The 24,892-nt window shown below is 34.7% G+C and overlaps 1 protein-coding gene and 1 pseudogene across 7 annotated transcripts in view; both read right to left on the bottom strand.

The window, feature by feature from the left end:
• SCLT1 (sodium channel and clathrin linker 1) overlaps window positions 1–24,892 on the bottom strand; it is a 219,893-nt gene that overhangs the window by 113,841 nt on the left and 81,160 nt on the right. For all 6 annotated transcript variants that reach the window (XR_004182683.1, XR_004182684.1, XM_003899182.4 and 3 more), the window contains exons 6-8: window positions 11,761–11,896; window positions 7,568–7,690; window positions 5,770–5,835 (exon numbers count right to left, since the gene is read on the bottom strand). Coding sequence is in view for 4 of the 6 variants with exons in the window: in XM_003899182.4 (XP_003899231.1) it covers window positions 5,770–5,835; window positions 7,568–7,690; window positions 11,761–11,896 (325 nt within the window). In the remaining 2 variants the exon portion in view is untranslated. The remainder of the gene's footprint in view (window positions 1–5,769; window positions 5,836–7,567; window positions 7,691–11,760; window positions 11,897–24,892) is intronic.
• Window positions 263–788, bottom strand: LOC101017123 (annotated as a pseudogene). The gene has a single exon (XR_647302.2). The product of XR_647302.2 is annotated as a 40S ribosomal protein S23 pseudogene (transcript).

Here is a 24,892-nt window from a genome sequence, read left to right as displayed (position 1 = left end):
GAAGTAACTCTGAGGCTTGTGTTCTACACTGTCTTTCAGAATTCATTAAGTTTTAGTTACTCACAGTGTTAACTTCCTTAATTTTAAAAAGCCTTTTATTGGCTGTCTTCTCTTCTCTTTGGTACCACTTCCCCACCTTCTTACTGGTGCTCCCTGGTATTACTTACTAAATAAATGACATGTTTTGGAACTTTTTCCTGAAGGTCGGCTTCTGGAGAAATCCATAGTAAGATATGAAGTAGTCTTCTAAATGTAGAACTACTTTTTTTTTTTGGCATAAGAAAATTTATTACTACAGTGTTTGCACCATTAAAATTTATGATCTTGGTCTTTCCTTCTTGCCTTTGTACAGGGCCAGAAGAGACACACTGGCTACTTTGACAACCTTAAAGCGGACTCCAGGAATATCACCAACAGCATGACCTTTGCGACCAAATCCAGCAACCAGAACTTCATCGTTTTCCTCAATAAAGTTCAAGCAACCGTCGTTGGGTACAAAGGCTGTGATTTTCTTGCCATTCTTGATCAGCTGGACCCTGACACACTTCCTAATGGCAGAATTTGGCTGTTTGGCTTCAACTCCTACTTTTTCCAGGACGATTCCTTTTGCATGAGAAGCACCTCCAAAAGGGTTGGCCTTCAGGGCTATACCCAAATGGGCTTTCTTGTACTGTTTATCATGCCACTTCTGGTCTCGTTGGTGACTGCGGAGCTTCCCAGCAGTACGAAGTCCACGACACTTGCCCATCCTGTCGGCGCCACCGGCCTGAGCGAAGGAGAGAAGCAGCCAGAACTACTTTTCTTAAGGGAATTGATTTTCTTCCATAACTGCTGGTTTTATCCATGATGATACAAATTCCTTATCCCTTTTCTTTATATATTATGGTTTCTCCTGATTGATCTTAATAATTTTGATTTAATCCTGTCCCAACATATCATGCTTACATTTCTCCAATTAAAGTCCCTGAGATAGCTTTCATTGTGCTTCTCTCATGCTCTATTTGAGCTCATTGACTTCATATTTTTAACATACTATTGTATTTTCCTCTGCCCAGGATGTCCTCATTCTGTCTGCATTCATTCCTCAATACCATGTGTGTTTTACTCATTCTCAGGTAGAATTTACCGTTTCCTTTCTGCATTTTGATAAAACTTAATACATATCTTTTCAATGCACATTATATTTAAATATTAAAGTGTAGGTATTCCTGATTAAAATATGAGCCTTTTTAAAGGATCAGCTTTTCCCAGAACTCCCAGTGCCTGGCACATGATTGAGTACATCACAGGCACAACTAGTGTTTTATTATATATACTGTCTTGGCACTAGCGTAATTAATGCTTGTGTTTTTGACCATTTGGGAACACCTCAAAGATAGATTACATAGAGCACTTAACAGAAGAATAAGCTAAAATTCTGCATTTTAAGAATCTAGTGCTGGAAACCCAGGTGCTTAACTTGCTAGCAAGCCTAGTAAGAGCTCCACAACTGCATCTGAATATGGAATAGTTGTTCTATATTTATGATCATAAAGAAAATTATGTACTATATTAATATTTTAGAATTAAGAGACTCAAGAAGGTGTAGGGAAGCATCCTTTTCAACCATCATCTATTTAGCACCTTTTTCACTGATTATTTCATATGTCAGCCTGTTTTACCAAGGAGACACAGATTTTATGGTTGATGCATTTCTGCAACTTAGAGAACCTATACTTTCATGCAAGATAGTTAGTATGCAATTAAATATTTTTGAGTAAATTGTAGAGATGAGCAAATATTAAAAAACATTTCAGTAAAGCAAACCTATGGGAAATGTGAAATTATAATATATCTACAGCATAATAAATAGAAATATGTACTTTTATGTACCATTCATGTCAGAGCATATCTGTTACATATTACTAATTTGCATTGGTAAAGACAGATATTTATTTGTATCAATTTGTAGTAAGAATACTTACATGAGTTATACACTTCTAAAACATGTTTAAGCGTACAATATGTAATTGTTGACTACAGGTACAATATTGCACAGATCTCTAGAGGTTATTCATCTTGTTTGACTGAAACTTCACGTGTGTTGATTAGTAAGTCCCTATTTCTTCTCCCCATAGGCCCTGGTAGTCACCATTCCAATCTCTGTTTCTATAAATCTGTCTACTATAGATACTTCCATATAAGTAAAATCATACAGTGTTTGTCTTTCTGTGACTGGCTTATTTCATTTAATGCTCTCAAAGTTTATTCATGTTATCACATATTGCATAATTTCCTTCTTTTTAAAGGCTGAATAGCATTCCACTGTCCGTTAATACATTTTAATCCACTCCTCTTTGATGGACATTTAGGTTGTTTTCATATATTGGCTAATGTGAACATGCTGCAATAAGCACAGGAGCGCTAGCATCTCTTCAAGATCTTAATTTCAATACTTCGGGATAAATATTCAGAAAAGGGATTTCTGGATCATATGGTAGTTATATTTTTTTTTTTGGAGGAAACTCTATACTGTGTTCCACGGCAGATGCACCGTTTTGCAATCCCACCAAAAATGTTCAAGGTTTCCAATTTTTCCACATCCTCTTCAACACGTGTTGTCTTTTTTGTTTGTTTTGATAATAATCCCTCTGACATGTGTGAGGTGATACCTCATTGTAGTTTTAGTATTTATGTTTCCCTAATGTTTAGTGACATCAAGCATTGGGCACTTCTTCACATACCTGTTGCCTTGGAAAAATATCTACTTAAGTACTTAGCTCATTTAAAAATCAAGTTATTAGGTTTTTTGTGTGTCTTTTGTTTTTTTTACTATTGAGTTATAGAAATTCCTTAAATACTTTGGAGATTATTCCCTTATTGGACATATGGTCTGCAAATATTTTGTCCCATTCCATTGGCTGTCTTTTCACTCTGCTGATTTCGTTTGCTGTGCAAAAACTTTTTGGTTTGATGTAGTCCCACTTGATTACTTTTTTCTTGCTGTCTGTACTTTTGGTGTCGTATCCTTGAAATCATTGCCACGACCGATGCCATGGAGCTTTTCCCCTAGGTTTTCTTCTATGAACTTTATAGGTAAAAGGTGTTAGATTTAAGTCTTTAATCCATTTTGGGTTGATATTTGTGTGTTGTGTAAGATAAGGGTCTAAAATCATGTTGTGAATATGAATATCTAGACTTCCCAACACTATTTTAAATTCAGTTATTGTGTTCTTTAGATCCATGATTTTTGTGCTACTTTTTAATATTTTTTCTCTGTTGCAATTCTCACTTTGTTCATGCATTGTTCTTTTAACTGTGGTGAGCATCTTCAAGAGAATTATTTTTAATTCCCTATCAGGTAATTCACAACTTCTTTTCATTAGGATTGGTTTCTGGAGATTTATCCTATTTCTTTGTATGGAATATCTTTAGCTGGTTCTTCATTTTTCCTTGACTTTGTGCTTATGTCCATGCATTAGAGAAAGTGGGCACCTCTCCCAGTCTTCACGGATTAGCCTCATACAGGAGAAGACCCCCACCAATCACGTGGCCAGAGATTCAGCAGGCCTCTACAAACTCTTTCCCTCCCCAGGGAGATGCTGGCAGCTGCTTGCTCTGTGATGAGCTGGGGGGTAGGGAACTATAGCATGTATCAGCCCAATCTGCTATTTCTGTTCTTTCCTATGTGGCTAGACTGTGCTTCGTGAGACAGATGCTATTTCTCTGGGCTGCCCCAGAGAAGCTGCAGTGCTGGATCAACTTCTGCCCTCCCTACGGGGAAGCTGAGAACTGAATTTTCATCTACTTACGCTGTGCTGAGAAGAACACAGGACCAATGCCATCTATCAGTCCAAACCAATGCCTCCATTTTCCCTTGGTTGGTCAAACTATGCTGGATCTGTGAGCTCCAAGACTGGCAAGATAGAGGCTAGTATTCTGGGGACCACCCTCAGAAAATTTGGGGTGATGAATGCACATACCTAATCCCTTCCCTCCCCTGGGTGAAGCTGGGAGGGGGTCTCTTTTTGATCACATGGCACAGCACTGGGGACAGGGTGTCTAGCAAGAGAGGGTCTCAAATCTCACTGCTAGCTTTGGTGAGTCTGGTTTTCCAATCCCCTAGGAGGTGAGAACATTTCCATTAGTTTCTGGTTGGTCGCAGAGGAAATTTGTCCATGAATTGTTGCTGAATTTGTGTATATGTGGGGAGAAGGAGTGTCCAGGGTGTCCTACTCTGCCATGTTAGTCAAATTACATTGAAAGATAGTTTATTTACTCACTGCATACTCATCAATTTATTCTACATCTATAAGAATCTATTCATTTAATGAGTTTATTCATGTAGTCAGAAAATTTTTTGTTGGAAACTGCTTGATTTTTAAAGGGAACTTTTCTTCAAGTTTGATCTGGACTCAAACTTGCCCCTATAACTATGCTCTGAATGCTCTTTGAGATGTACAAGATCTTATCACTTTGCTTGTCCCCTTTATACTTATCAGTCTTCTTTGCTATTCATTATATACATTAAGAAAAACTTAAATTTTAAAATTTCTTTCAATCACTTACTTTTATCTTAACCACCTATATAGTCTTTTCTATATTTTTATAAAACTCTCTTTTATCCATCATGCCATTTCTTTATCAGTTTTCTTGTATCCAGTTTATTCTTAGCTTCAACCTGGAACCAAGACTACTTCTGCCTTAGAAATTTTTAACATATTCCCTTGGAATATATAACATCCTTTTCCCATGACTTTCTTTCATCAAAATCATAATAAAATAGGGGCTCTGCGGTATGACATATCAAAGAACGATATAATTCCAATTCTAGGAGACATATTAAAGAAGTAATGAATAATTATGATGCTAGGTTAAAGCACTAATTCCATGTAGAAATATATTAAATTTAAAAATGCCTTTCTTAATTACAGAAATCAGTAACCATTTTGTTCTGGAGTAGTAGTATTTTAAAACTCTAGGAAGTATAATATATTATCAAAAACTGTATGTGATTAGACATTTCAAATGTTAAACAGAATAGGTACAGATTGGTTTAATAATTTTTTACACAGTTAAAAAAGAAAAATTTTTAAAGTAGAATAAAATTGGATACTTACTTTTGATGGCACAAATCCACTGTTATACAAAGACATTTTTATTAGGTACTAACAAGAATTAGCAGAGTAACTAAGCAAGAATGAAGAAGGGAAAGAGAGAGGAATTACCTAAAGTGTCATAATTCTATTACTCAACAATGAGGTAAAAATAACATTCCAAGAAAGTAAACAAAAGTGAGAGAATAAGAAGGTAAAGAACAGAATTGAGAAGACTAATTCTATTTATTTTAGGAAGAACTTATAGGGAAATTTAGGAGTATCATACCAATACATGGTCCTTAGTTTCCCAAAATTTTTTTAGGAAATGGGCTATTTATTAAACAATTACACTATTCTTATTAAATACCTGGCAGTATGTCAGATGAAATTAAAAAAATTAAGCATGTGCTCTACTCTTGAGGAGCTCACTGTCTAGATTAGTCTAAGGAGACCTTACTAAGAATCCTAAGAGGATTTCCAGATTAAGATATATTTCAGAGAGATGTTAGATATCTAAAAGGTACTGTAAACTATGTCATGCTATTGAATAAGAAAGCAAAAGCAAAAGAAAAAAGAGTACTACCTATCTAATTTCATGCAGCATGCTTTCTTGTTGTTGATTTATATCAACATAAATAAATATGATTATTTATAGGGACAATTTCTAGTTTATGTAAGTAAGTATACTTACCACTTCCATGTTCTCATTAGTAACATGAAGTTGCTGGGTCAGTTGTTGAAAATCAAAAAGCTGATCCTACAGTGGGAAGGTAAGGGGAGTATATAAATAGCATTTTGTTGTTTATAACTCATATTTAAAATTAAACTAAAATCAAGTCTAAAATCATTATGCTTAAGTTTAGATAAAATTGGTAGTGTTTCTTCTTACTACTGTGTGAATTAGTAGTTGAAAAACTAATAAATTTTTTAAATGATTAAAAAATTAAAGTGGCAATGCTGAAATAAATGTAGCTGTTTATGTCAAATAATTATTTCTAGAAATCAATTATTAAATATTATTTTAAACTCGAAGAAATAGATCATAAAAAATTATAAGTGATTAGAAATTCTAAATGCTAGAGAGACCTTGTCCAATACTGGAATGTCACTTTCAAACCTACTCAAAACCTATAATACAAACCATGGCACAGGAGTCACTGCCCATCCTTTTAAAAAAAATTCTCATGCCCCACATTTTAAAAATTGTTTGATTAGCTGTTATGATTCTATTAAACATTATTTGTACAGATGACAAAAAGTTGGGAGAGGCTGTAAATATACTGAATGACAGAATTAAATAGATAACCAGGGAAAAAAGAATGAAGTGTTATTTGTAAAGTCTCGTATAAGGACCCATCAAACTATATAGCTATAGTAAAAGGATGATATTATTCAGGTGAAAACAAAACAAAAACCCAACCTTGTGGGCTTAGTTGACTGACCTATATGAGGAAACAGCAATCAAAGAACTTAATATGAAAAAATGGTTTTTAAATCTCAGAGGTAAAAGTCCAACAAATCAGATTGATTACGCGTGAACTTTTTTTTCAAGCCAGGGCATGCATAGAAAAATCATTTTGTAAACTGTAAAGCATCATGCAAGTATTTTTACAATTTCTTTAGGTAGACATTTCTAATTATAATTATAATAATAGGAATATTCATAAACCAGAATTTGAAAAATCTGTAAATGAGAGCTGAAGAGAGGTATGAAAACCAAATTATTTAAAGAGCTGCCTCTCAAAATATATAGAAAAGAGGTCAGAATTAGAATTCCTCCACAGTGCTCAATGCACCTAGCAATAAAAGAACCAACAGAAGAATAAAAGAGGTAGATTTCCCAATGGAATGGATGGTCTTGTGAGATAATGAGTTCTTGTCAATAGACAGACGTGTAAAGCAAAAGCTAAAGCTACATGTCCACTTTGAAAGAGTGTAGAATGATTCTTGCTTTGGATAGAAAAAAGTCTTTTAATAACCATTAAGATCGCTTCCTATTGTAAAATTATATTCTGATTAACTTATGGTAGATAAAGTTGACACCTATTTTAGTAACAGGTCACATTTAAGGGTATTAACATTTTGATTTTACATAGTGTTCTCATTGTATTTGAGCAGGTTTCTTCACTGGCCATAAACTAATGAACAATTTTGTTTTGTTTTGTTTTAAAAGTCAGGTACGAAATGAAGCAAATAAAAACTTTGAAGGTTTATTTATACAAAATAATGTTAAAGCTGCTTTTTAGCACTAAATTGAGCTTTCATTGGTGACAACATTATAGAACCAAATTATCACTGTCCAGTTCTCTAATTATCTTACCTTTCAAGAGCGTAACCATCAAAGATCTATATATTATTAACATAAATAATAAAGTGATTAGAAATTCTAAATGCTATAGGGTAGAGTCTTAGGTGTTCCCCTCTAAAACAGTTTCTTCAGAGTGCAATTTCTTACCGATATACAAGAAAACAATGAAATACAAGATTACCTTCTGTTTTTGACTTTCAAATACATGAATTTGGGCCTCGGTCATATGTTCCTGGTAAAGCTTGTGTAGTCTGTCCAACTCCTGAGAAACAGTCTGCCAGAGTTCCACAGCCTGAGCTTTTTCCTATTAAAAAAATTGGATAACTCATTAAATTATCAGCAGGCTATTTATTGTATAGTACAAATGGATCCTTTTATAGAATAAATTCTTTATAAAGTCATAAAATAAAACAACTGTGTAAAGACGGTATTATAGTTATAATATTTTTGATATGAAGTTTTATTAATAATTTATTAGAAAGTAAAACTGAAGACATAAAGTGCCTTATTTTGAAATTGTGTTTTTACTCAGATTTAGCTAAAATTAAAATCCTTAACAGAGATGTAGACTTAAACCATGTTCTTTGTTCCACAAGAAAGTATGAGCCCTAGAAACTGATGAAGCAGAAAACTGCCCCCTGGTAAAGCACAACATTTTTTCCTGATCATAAAAGCAATAAATTTTCATTGTGGAAAATTAGGAAAACACAGAGAAAAACAGGAGAAAATCAGAATCAGCTATTTTACCACCTGATGATAAACACTGCTAACATCTAGATATAGTCATCTTTTTAAATGTTGATGCATTCATGTTTATAAATGTGATGCTGGGAGAGAATTTTGTAATTATTTTAACAAAATTAGGGACCATATAGTGGGCTATTTTTACTTGCCATTTTATAATGAGAAATTTCTCAGGTCACTAACTATTGTTTGCACATAGTATTATCTAAGTGTGGTACAGAAACTCTTAGACTTTGAAAGGTCCTTGAAGTCAAATTTATCTTCAGAATAATATGTTAACATTATTTGCCTTTTTACTCTCATCGTCTCACAAATGTACAGTGGAGTTTTCTAGAGTTTATATGATGTGATGTCATCCTTGTTCTAAGGGCTAATGGACTGCGTGCTTATGCTCCTACTTTTTGTTTTAAGTGTCAGTTTTAATTTGTAATACAATAAATACTGATAGATATGTAACCCACAAAAACATAAGGCACCTTGGAGAACACTGAGGTATACCATGCATTCAGAAAATGAACAAATTGTACATTTTTACAAAGTAAGAGCGCTCATGTAACCAGCACCCAGTTCAAGAGAGAGAACATTATTACCATCACCTAGAAGCCAGATGCCCTTCTTGTGATCTCTTCCAGTTACTATACTCTTCTCCTAAACTATTTCCTCGTGTTCCTAACACAATAGATTAGTTTTGTCTAAAACTTAAAAAAAAAAAAAAAAAAAAAAACCAAAACCGTAGGCAAATTAAAAATTTTTAAACTGGTTTTAAAATTTGTAGATAAACACAGAATCTGGAGCCAGAAGATATGGGTGTGATCTCTAATTCCTGGCCAAATGGTCCTGGATAATTCACTTCATTTTCTTAAGACTCAAGTTTTCTTTTCAGTAAAATGGTCGTAAAAATGCCTCATACCTCAAAATGTCCCACTGTTTCTCCAGACCTGTCTGATGACAAAAATCACCTAGACTAGTAGTTACACAACCCAGATTCTCCTAGAGCAGGGGTTCTTTTTTTTGTTTTGTTTTTATTTATTATTATTATTATACTTTAAGTTCTAGGGTACATGTGCATAACATGTAGGTTTGTTACATATGTATACTTGTGTCATGTTGCTGTGCTGCACCCATCAACTCGTCAGCACCCATCAACTCGTCATTTACATCAGGTATAACTCCCAGTGCAATCCCTCTCCCCTCCCCCCTCCCCATGATAGGCCCCGGTGTGTGATGTTCCCCTTCCCGAGTCCAAGTGATCTCATTGTTCAGTTCCCACCTATGAGTGAGAACATGCGGTGTTTGGTTTTCGAGCAGTGGTTCTTAAAGGACCACCGGTGGCTCAAGCCTGTAATCCCAGCAATTTGGGAGGCCGAGACGGGCGGATCATGAGGTCAGGAGATCGAGAGCAGTGGTTCTTAAAGGACCAGCACCATCAGCAACACCTCAGAACTGTTAGAGATGTAAACTATTGAGCTCTATCTCAGACTTCTCGAATCAGAAACTGGGGTGGTGGTGGGATGGGGAGGCAGAGCAGAAATCCACGTTTCAAAAAGCCCTCAAGTGATTATGATGTACACTACATAATTTTTTAAAATGGTACGCTTATTATTTGGACAAACTACAATTTAACTGATTCCATATTTAAGATTTTTAAACTATGTCAAATGTTTCATTACAATAAATATTGTAATGAACATATTTATTCAAAAATTTTTATATTTAGCTCTTTAGCACAAATTCATAAAATCTATGTGGTATCATCTAATTACTGCATCAAATAGTGCAAATATTTCTAAGGCTCTTCTTGCCAAACTGACTTCTAGAAAGATTTTTACAAATCATACTGTAACAGAAAAAAATTTTAAACTAAAAATATTAAGCTAGGTATTTAGTACTGTGCTATTGCTATTGGCTCCTAAAGCAATATATTTATATTACACGGCACCTTTTGCACATAATTTTAATTCTTATTTGTGAGTCTTGCTGTTCAGTAATGATAATAACGATATTGATAAATAAGCAAATTTATTAACTTACATATGTGCTAGACATATAAGCCTAAATTAATTTCTATTTACTCGTATGAAATCAATTATAAATCTTTCCTAGTCTGGAACAAACGGCATGTTTTCATTATTTCTTTCTTTCATCACATTTAAAAATTCTTTCCATTCATACATTAAAATTAGTGTTAAGTAAATGTTCCTTATCAAGCTAAAGATAGCCTTCTGACTTACCTAAAGTATCACTTTCATAATTGTAGAATTTTAAAACCAAATTTTCAGAAAATAAAACTGAATTTTCAGAAAATTATCAAATCAAAATTGTAATTTAGAATTTGTAGCCCTCATTTATAAATGAGGAAACTGAGGCATAAGAGTTTTTTCTATGATCACACAGCTGGAAAGTAGAAGAATGGGGATTTAAACCCATACAAGATATGAAACATTTGGGATATAACATTGTAAATTAAAATAAAATTCCCTTATGAATAAAATTTACAAAAAATTACACTTGAAAACAGGATATATTTAACATAGCTGCTCAAATGACCAGTGATGATGAGCTTTTTTTCATATGTTTGCTGAAAAAATGCTCATCATCACTAGCCATCAGAGAAACGCAAATCAAAACGACCATGGAATACCATCTCACGCCAGTTAGAATGGCAATCATTAAAAAGTCAGGAAACGACAGATGCTGGAGAGGATGTGGAGAAATAGGAACACTTTTACACTGCTGGTGGGAGTGTAAATTAGTTCAACCATTGTGGAAGACAGTGTGGCAATTCTTCAAGGATCTAGAATTAGAAATACCATTTGATCCAGCAATCCCATTACTAGGTATATACCCAAAGGATTATAAATCATTCTCTTATAAAGACACATGCACATGTATGTTTATTGCAGCACTATTCACAAGAGCAAAGACTTGGAATCAACCCAAATATCCATTAATGATAGACTGGATAAAGAAAATGTGGCACATACACACCATGGAATACTATGCAGCCATAAAAAAGGATGAGTTTGTGTCCTTTGTAGGGACATGGATGCAGCTGGAAACCATCATTCCCAGTAAACTAACACAGGAACAGAAAACCAAACACTGCATGTTCTCACTCATAACTGGGAGTTAAACAATGAGTACACAAGGACACAGGAAGGGGAACATCACACACCAGGGCCTGTCGTGGAGTGGGGGGCTAGGAGAGGGATAGCATTAGGCGAAATACCTAATGTAGATGATGGGTTGATGGGTGCAGCAAACCACCATGTCACATGATACCTATATAACAAACCTGCACGTTCTGCACATGTATCCTAGAACTTGAAGTAAAATAAAAAAAAAGAAAAAAAGAAAGAAAAAAATATTCCCATAAGAAAAAAAATCATGTTAAAAGCTTTATGATTTAATTAAACACATTTTTAACAATCAGTGAGGGTATTTGGCAAGTGTATTTATAACAGTGAGAGTATTTATTACAAGTTTTGCTACCTGTAACGATTCTTGTAAACTGTAGAAAATCATCATGTTACAATTTTATGATTTTGTTATCCAAAAATAATGATTAACATGAATTTTTAAAAGGTATGTTAATTCAGAATATAATTTTAAAAAATACATGTCACTCACTTCATTGGCTAGCTGCAACTGTTCTTGAAGGTTTCTGACTATTTCATCATCTGCATATGTATCAGTTCCTATCTCTGTGCCAAGGGGAAAGGCCTCCAATTGTTTTTCAACAGCATCTTTTAATTCACTGTGCAACCTTTGAAACAAACAGTTAACATGATAGTCTCAAGTCATTTTAGTAACAGTAATTACTGTTTTGAGGTCAATTAAATAAACATTTGGGTCAACAACAACTCTTTACACAAAACCATTTTTAAGTAGACTTCAAATAAAAAATTAGAAGTGTTTAATTACCATTAAATACTGTGCTATAAGAATAAAAAGATTATGTAACAATTTCAAATGCAGTAAATCAATCACGATGAATTGAAGCATGATTCAGTTTGTCCTAGAGAGGATTTAATTTTTCAAAATTTTTCAAAAATTTTTTAAAAGAGTAAAATTCAGATATCCCTTATTAAATAATAAAACAAGCCATTCAGAAAAATTCTAAAATATCTACGTATATCCAGTCAATTAAATGAAAATTACATATTACATCTTGTAAAGTTATTTGCTATTTTCTTCAGAGTGTTTCACAAAACTCACTGGACTTCTTACTAATTCCAGTTAACAAGCAAAGAGAAGAAAATGGTCGCTGGCTATAAAACCAACACATCAGAAACTTTATTTTTCAGCTCATCCTTATATAAGTTCAACAATAACACTGAAAGGCTTAAATTCGACTTTAATCTTAACATTAAGGTAAATTGCAGCTATTTCCTGTTTTAAAACAACTACAAAAAAAAAAGCAAGGAAGGTACAACTCAAAGGAATGATTGTTTTAATTTAAAATAATACTTAAGAGAAAAAAAGGTACATTTTCAGAAAACACTCTTATTTAATATAACTATAAGCAGAAAATATAGCAAATACATTTCAAAGTGAAAATAACAAAATAAACTACATCCATCTACTTAAAACATTTAGAGGTGAATGAATGATTTGCTAATATTACGAATCTCCTTTGAAACAAGAAAACTTAAATCTTAATGTCAGAACATATTTATTGTAAACAAAGTTCATCAAACAATAAAACTGAGGAGGTAAACACTTTAGAAACAAAAAAATTAATTACTCTCTAAAGAAAGGACAGTGCTTGAAAATTATTCTCTAATTAAAAAACTTACAAATATTGGTTAAGACAGAAGTTTTTATTTTTAAATATCTAACGGTGTTTTTAAAAATATTTATTTTTCCTATATGAAATGTTTACCTAATAGAGAAAATGATCAATATAGAAATATAACAAGTTTTAGGAAAGATACCCCAAGTCCTATGAAAAAAACAATTATTAATTCTGTAATATATTTTCTAGCAGAATTTTTACTTTCCATTAAAAATAGACCAAAGAAGAGCAAACACATTCAAAAGCTAGCAGAAGGCAAGAAATAACTAAGATCAGAGCAGAACTGAAGGAGATAGAGACATAAAAAATCTTTCAAAAAATCAACGAATCCAGGAGCTGGTTTTTTGATAAGATCAACAAAATTGATACACCACTAGCAAGACTAATAAGGAAGAAAAGAGAGAAGAATCAAATAGACACAATAAAAAATGATAAAGGGGATATCACCACTGAACACACAGAAATACAAATTACCATCAGAGAATACTATAAACACCTCTACACAAATAAACTAGAAAACCTAGAAGAAATGGATAAATTCCTGGACACATACACTCTCCCAAGACTAAACCAGGAAGAAGTTGAATCCATGAATAGACCAATAGGCTCTGAAATTGAGGCAATAATTAATAGCCTACCAACCAAAAAAAGTCCAGGACCAGACGGATACACAGTCGAATGCTACCAGAGGTACAAAGAGGAGCTGGTACTATTCCTTCTGAAGTTATTCCAATCAACAGAAAAAGAGGGAATCCTATCTAACTCATTTTATGAGGCCAACATCATCCTGATACCAAAGCCTGGCAGAGACACAACAAAAAACCAGAATTTTAGACCAATATCCCTGATGAACATCGATGCACAAATTCTCAATAAATTACTGGCAAACTGAATCCAGCAGCACATCAAAAAGCTTATCCACCATGATCAAGTGGGCTTCATCCCTGGGATGCAAGGCTGGTTCAACATATGCAAATCAATAAACATAATCCAGCATATAAACAGAACCAAAGAAAAAACCCACAAGATTATCTCAATAGATGCAGAAAAGGCCTTTGACAAAATTCAACAGCCCTTCATGCTAAAAACTCTCAATAAATTCGGTATTGATGGAATGTATCTCAAAATAATAAGAGCTACTTATGACAAACCCACAGCCAATATCATACTGAATGGGCAAAAACTGGAAGCATTCCCCTTAAAAACTGGCAGAAGATAGGGATGCCCTCTCTCACCACTCCTATTCAACATAGTGTTGGAAGTTCTAGCTAGGGCAATCAGGCAAGAGAAAGAAATAACGGGTATTCAATTAGGAAAAGAAGTAGTCAAATTGTCCCTGTTTGCAGATGACATGATTGCATATTTAGAAAACCCCATTGTCTCAGCCCAAAATTGCCTTAAGCTGATAAGCAACTTCAGCAAAGTTTCAGGATACAAAATCAATGTGCAAAAATCACAAGCATTCTTATACACCAGTAACAGACAAACAGAGAGCCAAATCATGAATGAACTCCCATTCACAATAGCTTCAAAGAGAATAAAATACCTAGGAATCCAACTTACAAGGGATGTAAAGGACCTCTTCAAGGAGAACTACAAACCACTGCTCAGTGAAATAAAAGAGGACACAAACAAAAGGAAGAACATACCATGCTCATGGATAGGAAGAATCAATACTGTGAAAATGGCCATACTGCCCAAGGTAATTTATAGATTCAATGCCATCCCCATTAAGCTACCAATGAGTTTCTTCACAGAATTGGAAAAAACTGCTTTAAAGTTCATATGGAACCAAAAAAGACCCCACATTGCCAAGACAATCCTAAGTCAAAAGAACAAAGCTAGAGGCATCATGCTACCTGACTTCAAACTATACTACAAGGCTACAGTAACCAAAACAGCATGGTACTGGTACCAAAACAGAGATATAGACCAATGGAACAGAACAGAGCCCTCAGAAATAATACTACACATCTACAGCCATCTGATCTTTGACAAACCTGACAAAAACAAGAAATGGAGAAAGGATTCCCTATTTAATAAATGGTGCTGGGAAAACTGGATAGCCATAAGTAAAAAGTTGAAACTGGATCCCTTCCTTACTCCTTATACAAAAATTAATTCAAGATGGATTAGAGACTTAAATGTTAGACCTAAAACCACAGAAACCCTAGAAGAAAACCTAGGCAATATCATTCAGGACATAGGCATGGGCAAGGACTTCATGTCTAAAACACCAAAAGCAACGGCGACAAAAGCCAAAATTGACAAATGGGATCTAATTAAACTAAAGAGCTTCTGCACAGCAAAAGAAACTACCATCAGAGTGAACAGGCAACCTATAGAATGGGAGAAAATTTTTGTAATCTACTCATCTGACAAAGGGCTAATATCCAGAACCTACAAAGAACTCAAACAAATTTACAAGATAAAAACAAACAACCCCATCAAAAAGGGGGCAAGGGATATGAACAGACACTTCTCAAAAGAAGACATTTATGCAGCCAACAGACACATGAAAAAATGCTCATCATCACTAGCCATCAGAGAAATGCAAATCAAAACCACAATGAGATACCATCTCACTCCAGTTAGAATGGCAATCATTAAAAAGTCAGGAAACAACAGGTGCTGGAGAGGATGTGGAGAAATAGGAACACTTTTACACTGTTGGTGGGACTGTAAACTAGTTCAACCATTGTGGAAGACAGTGTGGCGACTCAAGGATCTAGAACTAAAAATACCATTTGACCCAGCCATCCCATTATTGGGTATATACCCAAAGGATTATAAATCATGCTGCTATAAAGACACATGCGCACGTATGTTTATTGCGGCACTATTCACAATAGCAAAGACTTGGAATCAACCCAAATGTCCATCAATGACAGACTGGATTAAGAAAATGCGGCACATATACACCATAGAATACTATGCAGCCATAAAAAAGGATGAGTTCGTGTCCTTTGTAGGGACATGGATGCAGCTGGAAACCGTCATTCTCAGCAAACTATCACAAGAACAGAAAACCAAACACCGCATGTTCTCACTCATAGGTGGGAACTGAACAATGAGAACACCTGGACACAGGAAGGGGAACATCACACACCGAGGCCTGTTTTGGGGTAGGGGGTGGGGGGAGGGATAGCATTAGGAGATACACCTAATGTAAATGACGAGCTAATGGGTGCAGCACACCAACATGGCACATGTATACATATGTAACAAATCTGCACGTAGTGCAAATGTACCCCAGAACATAAAGTATATATAAAAAAATAATAAATTTTAAAAAAGGAAAAATAGACCAATGACACACTGTATTGCTAAAGCTATAATCTGTCTTTTTAACTGTAGTATTGAGACATATGCATTCTCTCATATTCTAAAAAGTTTTCTGCAAATATTTTAAAGATGACATAATATTCCATCATTTTCATCATATTGTTATCTGCATCATAACCTATCAATTATCCTAATCCTTTAAATTGATTGTAAAATGAAATGAAAAAATAGTAAAATTAATATTTAGTACACTGTACTTTAAAATATCAGAAACACTGAGAATTAAAGTGTCGTATTTCTTTGTTAAAAATGTAGTTATAACAAGCAGTATAATTATAACTGACAGTAAGACTGTTTTTAGGGTCTTAAAGAAATTTTTAGCCTGGTGCGGTGGCTCATGCCTGTAATCCCAGCACTTTGGGAGGCCAAGGTGGGTGTATCACGAGGTCAGGAGTTCTAGACCAGCCTGGCCAATATGGTGAAATCTCGTCTCTGCTAAAAATACAAAAATTAGGCGGGCGTGGTGGTGTGTGCCTGTAGTCCCAGTTACTCAGGAGGCTGAGGCAGAAGAATTGCTTAAACCCGGGAAGCAGGGGTTACAGTGAGCCAAGATCAAGCCAGTCTAGCCTGGGCGACGGAGCAAGACTCTGCCTCAAAAAAAAAAAAAAAATTTTAAAGGTCACAGAAATATCATAATTGTCCCCGATTTATTATTAAGATAATTTTGTACAGTTTCAGCTTGCAAGGTCATTTTTATAATCTTACACTTCATACAAAGGAAGGACTACCTATACATAGTTTAATTTTGTTTGCTTCAGTATCTGGAATACTTGGGGAATAGGTATCTAATCTTGTGTTTGTAATGCTTGCTGTCTCTCACCGAGTGTGCTCAATCCCGAGGTGTTATATGATTTTGGGTTTAGTTTGCTGTCCTTTTTCTAACATCTTCAGCAAATTCTAAGACATCATTATTTTTAGACTTTTTTTTCTAATACATACTCTTAAGATTACAGTTTTCCCTCTAAGAATCACCTTAAAGGCAATGCCGAGGTTATGTTATTTTTTTTATTAATCAGTTGAAAATATATTCTAATTTTCATTGTGAGTTCTTTGACCTCTGAGTAACATTTAGAGGCATACCGCTTAACTTAGAAAAAGCTGGGGATTTTCTAGTTACCTTTTTGTTATTGATTTCTAGCATAATTTTCACTGTCATCAAAGAACATAATCCAATCCTTTCATAATCTGAGAGTTGCTTTTTTTGAGTTGGTCAATTTCAGAAATCTATCATGTGTACTTAATGCATATTTTGAAGGTCTTCGGTATTAGTATTCTATGTATGTCCCTTAAGAGATTTCTTAACTGCATTATTCAAATACTGCATCTTAACTTACTCTTTTTATTTTCTGGTTGCTATTTTATTTACTGAGAGCAACCTGCTCATATTTCCTATTATAATGGTGCATTTGTCTGTTCTGCCATTCAGTGCTATCACATTTTATATTCTGAGTCTTTGTTTTTGAGTGCTTACAAATTTAGAACTGTCATATCTTTTGAGCAAACATAATTTTTTATCATTATGAAAACTGCCTTTTAATCTGTAATCATCTGTTTCACATTAACTTCTACTATATCTGATATTACCAGCATGTTTTTAGTTAGCAGTTCCATGGTATATGTATTTTCTATCCTTTTATTTACACCCATTCTGTACTCTTGTATTTTACGAATCTCTTTGGTTAAAAGCATATAATTGTGGATTCATTTAGTTAATCTCTGGTAAATCACTGTCTTAAAATTATAGCATGTAGTATAGCAAAATTTAATGTAATTACTAAGGTATCTGGGTTTATATCAACTACCTTAGTATTTCCTATTTGCCTTGCCTTTAAAAAAACAAAACACCTATCTCTCTTTTTATTCCTATTCTCTTTGCTTATTAACTGGAATTAATTACATTTTATTATTCTACTTTCCCACTCCATTAGCTTGGAAGCAATAGAATCTTTTAGTTTACTGTAGTGCCCAGCCCAAACTCGTAACATGTCTGAGAACTGCCACCCTCCACCATAAATTAGTATCCTATTTCTAATGGATAATGTAAGAACCTTAGAATATTTCAACTCCATTTACACTCTTCCTAAAAATGTATGGTATTGCTGGTTCATATTTCAAGTCTCCTAAAACATTTTAAAGCCATTATCATTATTTTTAGAAGTTTATATTCATTAGATTTTCTCCCATATTTACCCTTTCCATAGTTCCAAACTTTATTCTAGGATGATTTTTCCTTCTTTTTTGGGATCTGGATTAATTCTGTCAATGGTAATTTTCTCAGTCTTCATCTGAAAATGTATGTATTTAACCCTCCTTCTTGAAGAACATTTCGCTGAGCACACAATTCTTAGTTGACAGTTTGTTTCTTTTCTTTTCAGCACTTTGAAGATATTCCATGTCTCTCGATTTCTATCACGTCTGTTGAAAAGTCAGTTATCTTATTGCTATTCTTGAGGATAATCTCTGTTGTGAGAATTTTTCTTAGATTTTCTTTGATTCTGTAGATGTTTTTGCATTATCATGCTTGTGATGCATGGTGTTTCTTTAATCTATAGAACTTTTGCTAGTTTTGAAAATTTCCAGCTATTGTCTCTTCAAATATTATTTCTGTCTTTCCTGTTCTCTCTGGGATTCAAATTACATGAATTTTAGTTATTTTCACTATTACATTTTGTTCCATAGTCTCTTTTTAAAATTTTTTTGAATTTATTTTTTACTTAACTTTTAAGTTCAGGGGTACGTGTACAGGTTTGTTATGTAGGTAAACTTGTGTCATTGGGGTTTGTTGTAGAGATTATTTTCAATCCAAGTATTAAGCCTAGTACCCATTAGTTATTTTTCCTGATCCTCTCCCTTCTCCCAATGTCCACCCTCTGATAGGCCCCAGTGTCTGTAGTTTCCCTCTACATGTCCATGTGTTCTCATCATTTAGCTCCCACTTATAAGTAAGAACATGAAGTATTTGCTTTTCTGTTTCTCTGTTAGTTTGCTAAGGATAATCACCACTGGCTCTATCTGTGTTCGTGCAAAGGACATGATCTTGTTCTTTTTTATGGCTGCACAGTATTCCACGGTGTATATGTACCATATTTTCTTTATCCAGTCCCCTGTTGATGGGCATCTAGGTTGATCTATGTCTTTGTCATTGTGAATAAGTATTCCGATGAACATGTGAGTGCATGTGTCTTTATGGTAGAACGATTTCTATTAGTTCGTTACATATCCAGTGATGGGATTTGCTGGGTTAAATGGCACTCCTATTTTGAGTTCTTTGAGAATCCAAACTGCTTTCCACTAGTGGCTGAACTAGTTTCTGTTCCCACCAGCAGTGTAAAAGCATTCCCTTTTCTCTGCAACCATACCAGTATCTGTTATTTTTTGATGTTTTAATAGCCATTCTGACCGGTGTGAGACGGTATCTCATTGTGGTTTTGATTTGCATTTCTCTAACTATCAGTAAAGTTGAGCTTTTTTTCGTATGCTTGTTGACCACATCTGTGTCTTCTTGTAGTAACTGTTCATGTGCTTTGCCCATTTTTCAATGAGGTTGTCTGATTTTTCTTGTAAATTTAAGTTCCTTATAGATGTTGGATATTGGACCTTTGTCAGACGCAGTTTGCAAAAATGTTCTCCCATTTTGTATGTTGTCTGTGAACTCTGCTGATAGTTTCTTTTGCTGTGCAGGAGCTCTTTAGTTTAATTAGATCCCATTTGTCAATGTTTGCTTTTGTTGCAATTGCTTTTGGTGTCTTCTTAATAAAATCTTTGCCCACTCCTATGTCCAGAATGGTATTGCCTAGGTTGTCTTCCAGGGTTTTTATATTTTGGGGTTTTACATTTAAGTTTTTAATCCATCTTAAGTTAATGTTTGTATATGATGTAGGCAAGGAGTCAAGTTTTAATCTTCTGCATGTGACTAGCCAGTTATCTCAGTACCATTTAATGAATAGGAGTCCTTTCCCCATTGCTTGAGTTAGGTTTGTTGAGGATCAGATAGTTGTAGGTGTGTGGCTTTATTTCTGGGTTCTCTATTCTGTTGCAATGGTCTATGTGCCTGTTTTTGTACCAGTAGCATGCTGTTTTGGTTACTGTAGCCCTGCAGTATAGTTTGAAGTTGGGCAGCATGATATCTCCAGCTTTCTTATTTTTGCTTAGGATTACCTTGGCTATTTGGACTCTTTTTTGGTTCCACATGAATTTTAAAATTGTTTTTTCTAGTTCTGTGAAGAATCTCAATGGTAGTTTAATAGGAATAGCATTAGATCTATAAATTACTCTGGGCAGTATGACCATTTTTACAATACTGATGCTTCCTATCCATGAGCATGGAATTTTTCCATTTGTTTGTGTAATCTTTGATTTATTTGAGCAGTATTTTGTACTTCTTCTTGTAAAGAGATCTTTCACCTTCCTGGTTAGCTGTATTCCTAAGTAGCTTGTGTGTTTGTTTATTTATTTAATGCAACTGGGAATGGGATTGTGTTACTCATGTAGCTCTTGGCTTGACTGTTTTTTTGTGTATAGGAGTGGTAGTAATTTTTACACATTGATTTTGTATCCTGAGACTTTGCTGAAGTTGTTTATCAGCTTAAGAAGCTTTTACGCCAAGACTATAGATATAGTTATAGATAGATATACTATCTATAGATATACTATAGATAGTGGTTATAGATATAGAATCCTGTCATCTGCAAATAGGGATAGTTTGACTTCCTCTCTTCCTATTTGGATTACATTTCTTCCTCTTGCCTGATTGCCCTGGCCAGGACTTCCAATACTATGTCAAATAGGAGTCAGTGAGAAAGGGCATCCTTGTCTTGTGCCAGTTTTCAGGGAGAATGTTTCCAGCTTTTGCACATTCCATATGATTTTGGCTGTGGGTCTGTCATAGATGGCTCTTATTATTTTGAGGTATGGTCTATCAATACCTAATTTATTGAGACTTTTTAACATGACGGGTGTTAAATTTTAATGAAAGCCTTTTCTGCATCATTGGAGATACCATGTAGTTTTTGCCTTTAGTTCTGTTTATGTGATGAAACACATTTATTGATTTGCATATGATGAACCAACCTTGCATCCCAGGGCTAAAGCCTATTTGATCATGGTAGGTAAGATTTTTGATGTGCTGCAGGAATTCGTTTGCTAGTATTTTCTTAGGGATTTTTGTCTTTATGTTCATCAGGGATATTAGCCTGAAGTTTTCTTTTTTGTTGTATCTTTGTTAGGTTTTGGTATCAGGATGATGTTGGCCTCATAAAATGAGTTTTATGGTCTGTTGCATTGGTCTATGTGACTGTTTTTGTGCCAGTACCATGCTGTTTTGGTTACTGTAGTGCTGAAGTATAGTTTGAAGTTGGGCAGTGTGATGTCTCCAGCTTTCTTCTTTTTGCTTAGGAATACATAAGCTTTTTTTGGGGGGGGGAATAGTTTCAGGAGAAATGGTACCAGCTCTTTGTATATTTGGTAGAATTTGGCTGTGAACTTACCCGGTCATGGGCTTTTTTGGTTCATAGGCTATTTATTACTGCCTCAATTTCAGAATTCATTATTAGTCTGTTCAGTAATTCAATTTCTTCCTGGTTTAGTCTTAGGAGGGTGTTATGTGTCTAGAAATTGATTCATTTCTTCTAGATTTTCTAGTTTATGTGCATAGAGGTGTTCATAATATTATCTGATGGTTGTATTTCTGTGATGTCAGTAGTAATATCCTCCTTGTCATTTCTGATTGTATTTGAATCTTCTCTCTTATCTTCTTTATTAGTCTAGTTAATGGTCTATTTTATTAATTTTTTCAAAAATCCAGCTTCTGAGTTCTTTGCTCTTCTGAATTTGTGTGTGTGTGTGTGTCTGAATCTCCTTCAGTTCGGCTCTGATTTTGGTTATTTCTTGTCTTTTATTAGCTTTGGAATTTGTTTGCTCCTGGTTCTCTAGTTCTTTTAGTTGTGACATTAGGTTGTTAACTTGGGATCTTTCTAACTTTTTGATGTGAGCACTTAGTGCTATAAATTCCCTTGTAACACTACCTTAGCTGTATCCCAGAGATTCTGGTATGTTGTATCTTTGTTCTCATTAGTGTCAAAGAACTTGTTGATTTCTGCCTTAATTTCATTATTTACACAAACGTCATTCAGGAGTAGGTTACTCAACTTCCATGTAATTGTATGGTTTTAAGCAAATTTCTAAGTTTTGGCTTCTATTGTGCTGTGGTTTGAGAGACTGTTATGATTTCAGTTCTTTTGCATTTGCTGAGGAGTGTTTTACTTCTGATTATGTGATTGATTTTAGAATATGTGCCATGTGGTGATGAGAAGAATGTATATTCTGTTGTTTTTGGGTGGAGAGTTATATGGACATCTATCAGGTCCATTTGATCCAGTGCTGCGTTCAAGTCCTGAATATCTTTGTTAATTTTCTGTCTTGATGACTGGTCTAATATTTTCAGTGTGGTGTTAAAGACTTCCACTATTACTGTATGGGAGTCTGTTTCTCTTTGAAGGTCTCTAAAAACTTGCTTTATGAATCTGGTGCTCCTGTGTTGGGTACATATATATTTAGGATAGTTAGATATTCTTGCTGAATTGAATTGAACCTTTTACCATTATGTAATGCCTTTTTTTTTTTTTTCCTGCTCTTTTTCAGTGTAAAGTCTGTTTTGTCAGAAATTATGACTGCAACTCCTGCTTTTTTTCTGTTTTCCATTTGCTTGGTAAATTTTCCTCCATTCTTTTGTTTTGAGTCCATGTGTGTCACTGCATGTTAGATAGGACTCTTAAAGACAGTATACCAATGGGTCTTGGTTCTTTATTCAGTTTGCCATTCTGTGTCTTTACTTTTTTATTTTTTTAACTTTTATTTTACTTTTCGGGTACATGTGAAGGTTTGTTACATAGGTAAATGCATGTCACAGGGGTTTGTTGTACATATTATTTTATTACCCAGGTATTAAGCCCAGTATTCAGTAGTTATCATTTCTGCTCCTCTCCCTCCTCCCACCCTCCCCTTTCAAGTAGATCCCAGTGTCTGTTGTTTCCCTCTTTGTGCTCATAAGTTCTTACCATTTCGCTCCCACTTATAAGTGAGAACACGCAGTATTTGGTTTTCTGTTCCTGCATTAGTTTGCTAAGGTTGTGCCTTTTAATTGAGCATTTCGCCCATTTACGTTCAAGGTTAGTATTGATATTTGTGGATTTGATCTTGTCATCATGTCAGCTGGTTATTTTGCAGACTTGTTTATGTGGTTGCTTTATAGTGTCACTGGTCTGTGTACTTCAGTGTATTTTTGTAGTGGGTGATAATGATCTTTCCTTTCTATATTTAGTGCTACCTTCAGGAGCTCCTGTAAGGCAGGTCTGGTAGTAATGAAATTCCTCAGCATTTGCTTGTCTGAAAATGATCTTATTTCTCCTTTGCTTATGAAGCTTGTTTTGGCTGGATATTAAATTCTGGCTTGGAATTTCTTGTCTTTAAGAATGTTGACTATTGGCCCCCAATCCCTTCTGGCTTGTAAGGTTTCTGCTGAGAGGTCTGCTGTTACTCTAATCATCTTCCCTTTGCAGGTGACCTGACCTTTCTCTCTAGATGCCTTTAACATTTTTTGTTTCATTTTGACCTTGGAAAACCTGATGGTTATGTGTCTTGGGGATGATCTTCTTGTAACGTGTCTTACTGGGGTTCTCTACATTTCCTGAATTTGAATGTTACCCTCTCAAGCTAGGTTGGGAAAATTCTCATGGATAATACTCTGAAATGTTTTCCAAGTTGCTTCCCTTCCTCCTATTTCTTTCAGGGACGCTATGAGTCATAGATTTTGCCTCTTTAAATAATCCCACATTTCTTGGAGGTTTTGTTCATTCCTTTTCATTCTTTTATTTCTATTCTTGTCTGATAGTCTTGTTTTAGAAATCCAGTCTTCAAACTCTGAGATTCTTTCCTCCACTTGGTCTATTCCGCTTTTAATACTTGCGATGGCATTATGAAATTCTTGTAGTATGTTTTTCAGTTCTATCAGGTCAGTTGGTTTTTTTCTATACTGCCTATTTTTGCCGGTCAGCTCCTGCATTGTTTTATCATCATTCTTAGCTTCCTTGGATTAGGTTTCAACATACTCCTGTAGCTCAATGATCTTCGTTTTCATGCATACTGTGATTTCTGTTTTGGTCATTTTTAACAATCTTAGTCCAGTTCTGAATCCTTTCTGTATAGGCGATGTGGTTGATTAGAGGAAAAGAGGTACTGTGGCTTTTTGAGTTGTCAGGATTCTTGCACTGATTCTTTCTCATCTTTTTGGGTTTATCCACCTTCAATCTTTCAGGCTGCTGACCTTTCAATGGCTTTTTTTTTTTTATCCTATTTGATGACTTTGAGGGTTTGATTATCATATAGGGAAGATTTAGCTGACTGGCTTCATTTCTTAAAGACATTAGGAGACCAATGCTCAGCTCCTGATATCTGGACTGTATGCTCTAACTCTGGGGACTTGTATTGGACCCCGACATTGTTCTCTCACTCCCTGAGGTTAGAAATCCACTGTGCTGGGAGCTCCAGGTGTTTCTGGACCACTGGTCACTACACTCTAATGGGTAGTGTCAGCCAAAGTGTTTCATGGTGCAGTGACAGAGG

This window comes from Papio anubis, chromosome 3 (genome assembly GCF_008728515.1).
Source record: "Papio anubis isolate 15944 chromosome 3, Panubis1.0, whole genome shotgun sequence".
Taxonomy (NCBI): Eukaryota; Metazoa; Chordata; class Mammalia; order Primates; family Cercopithecidae; genus Papio; species Papio anubis.
This window is presented reverse-complemented; position numbering and strand designations above follow the sequence as displayed.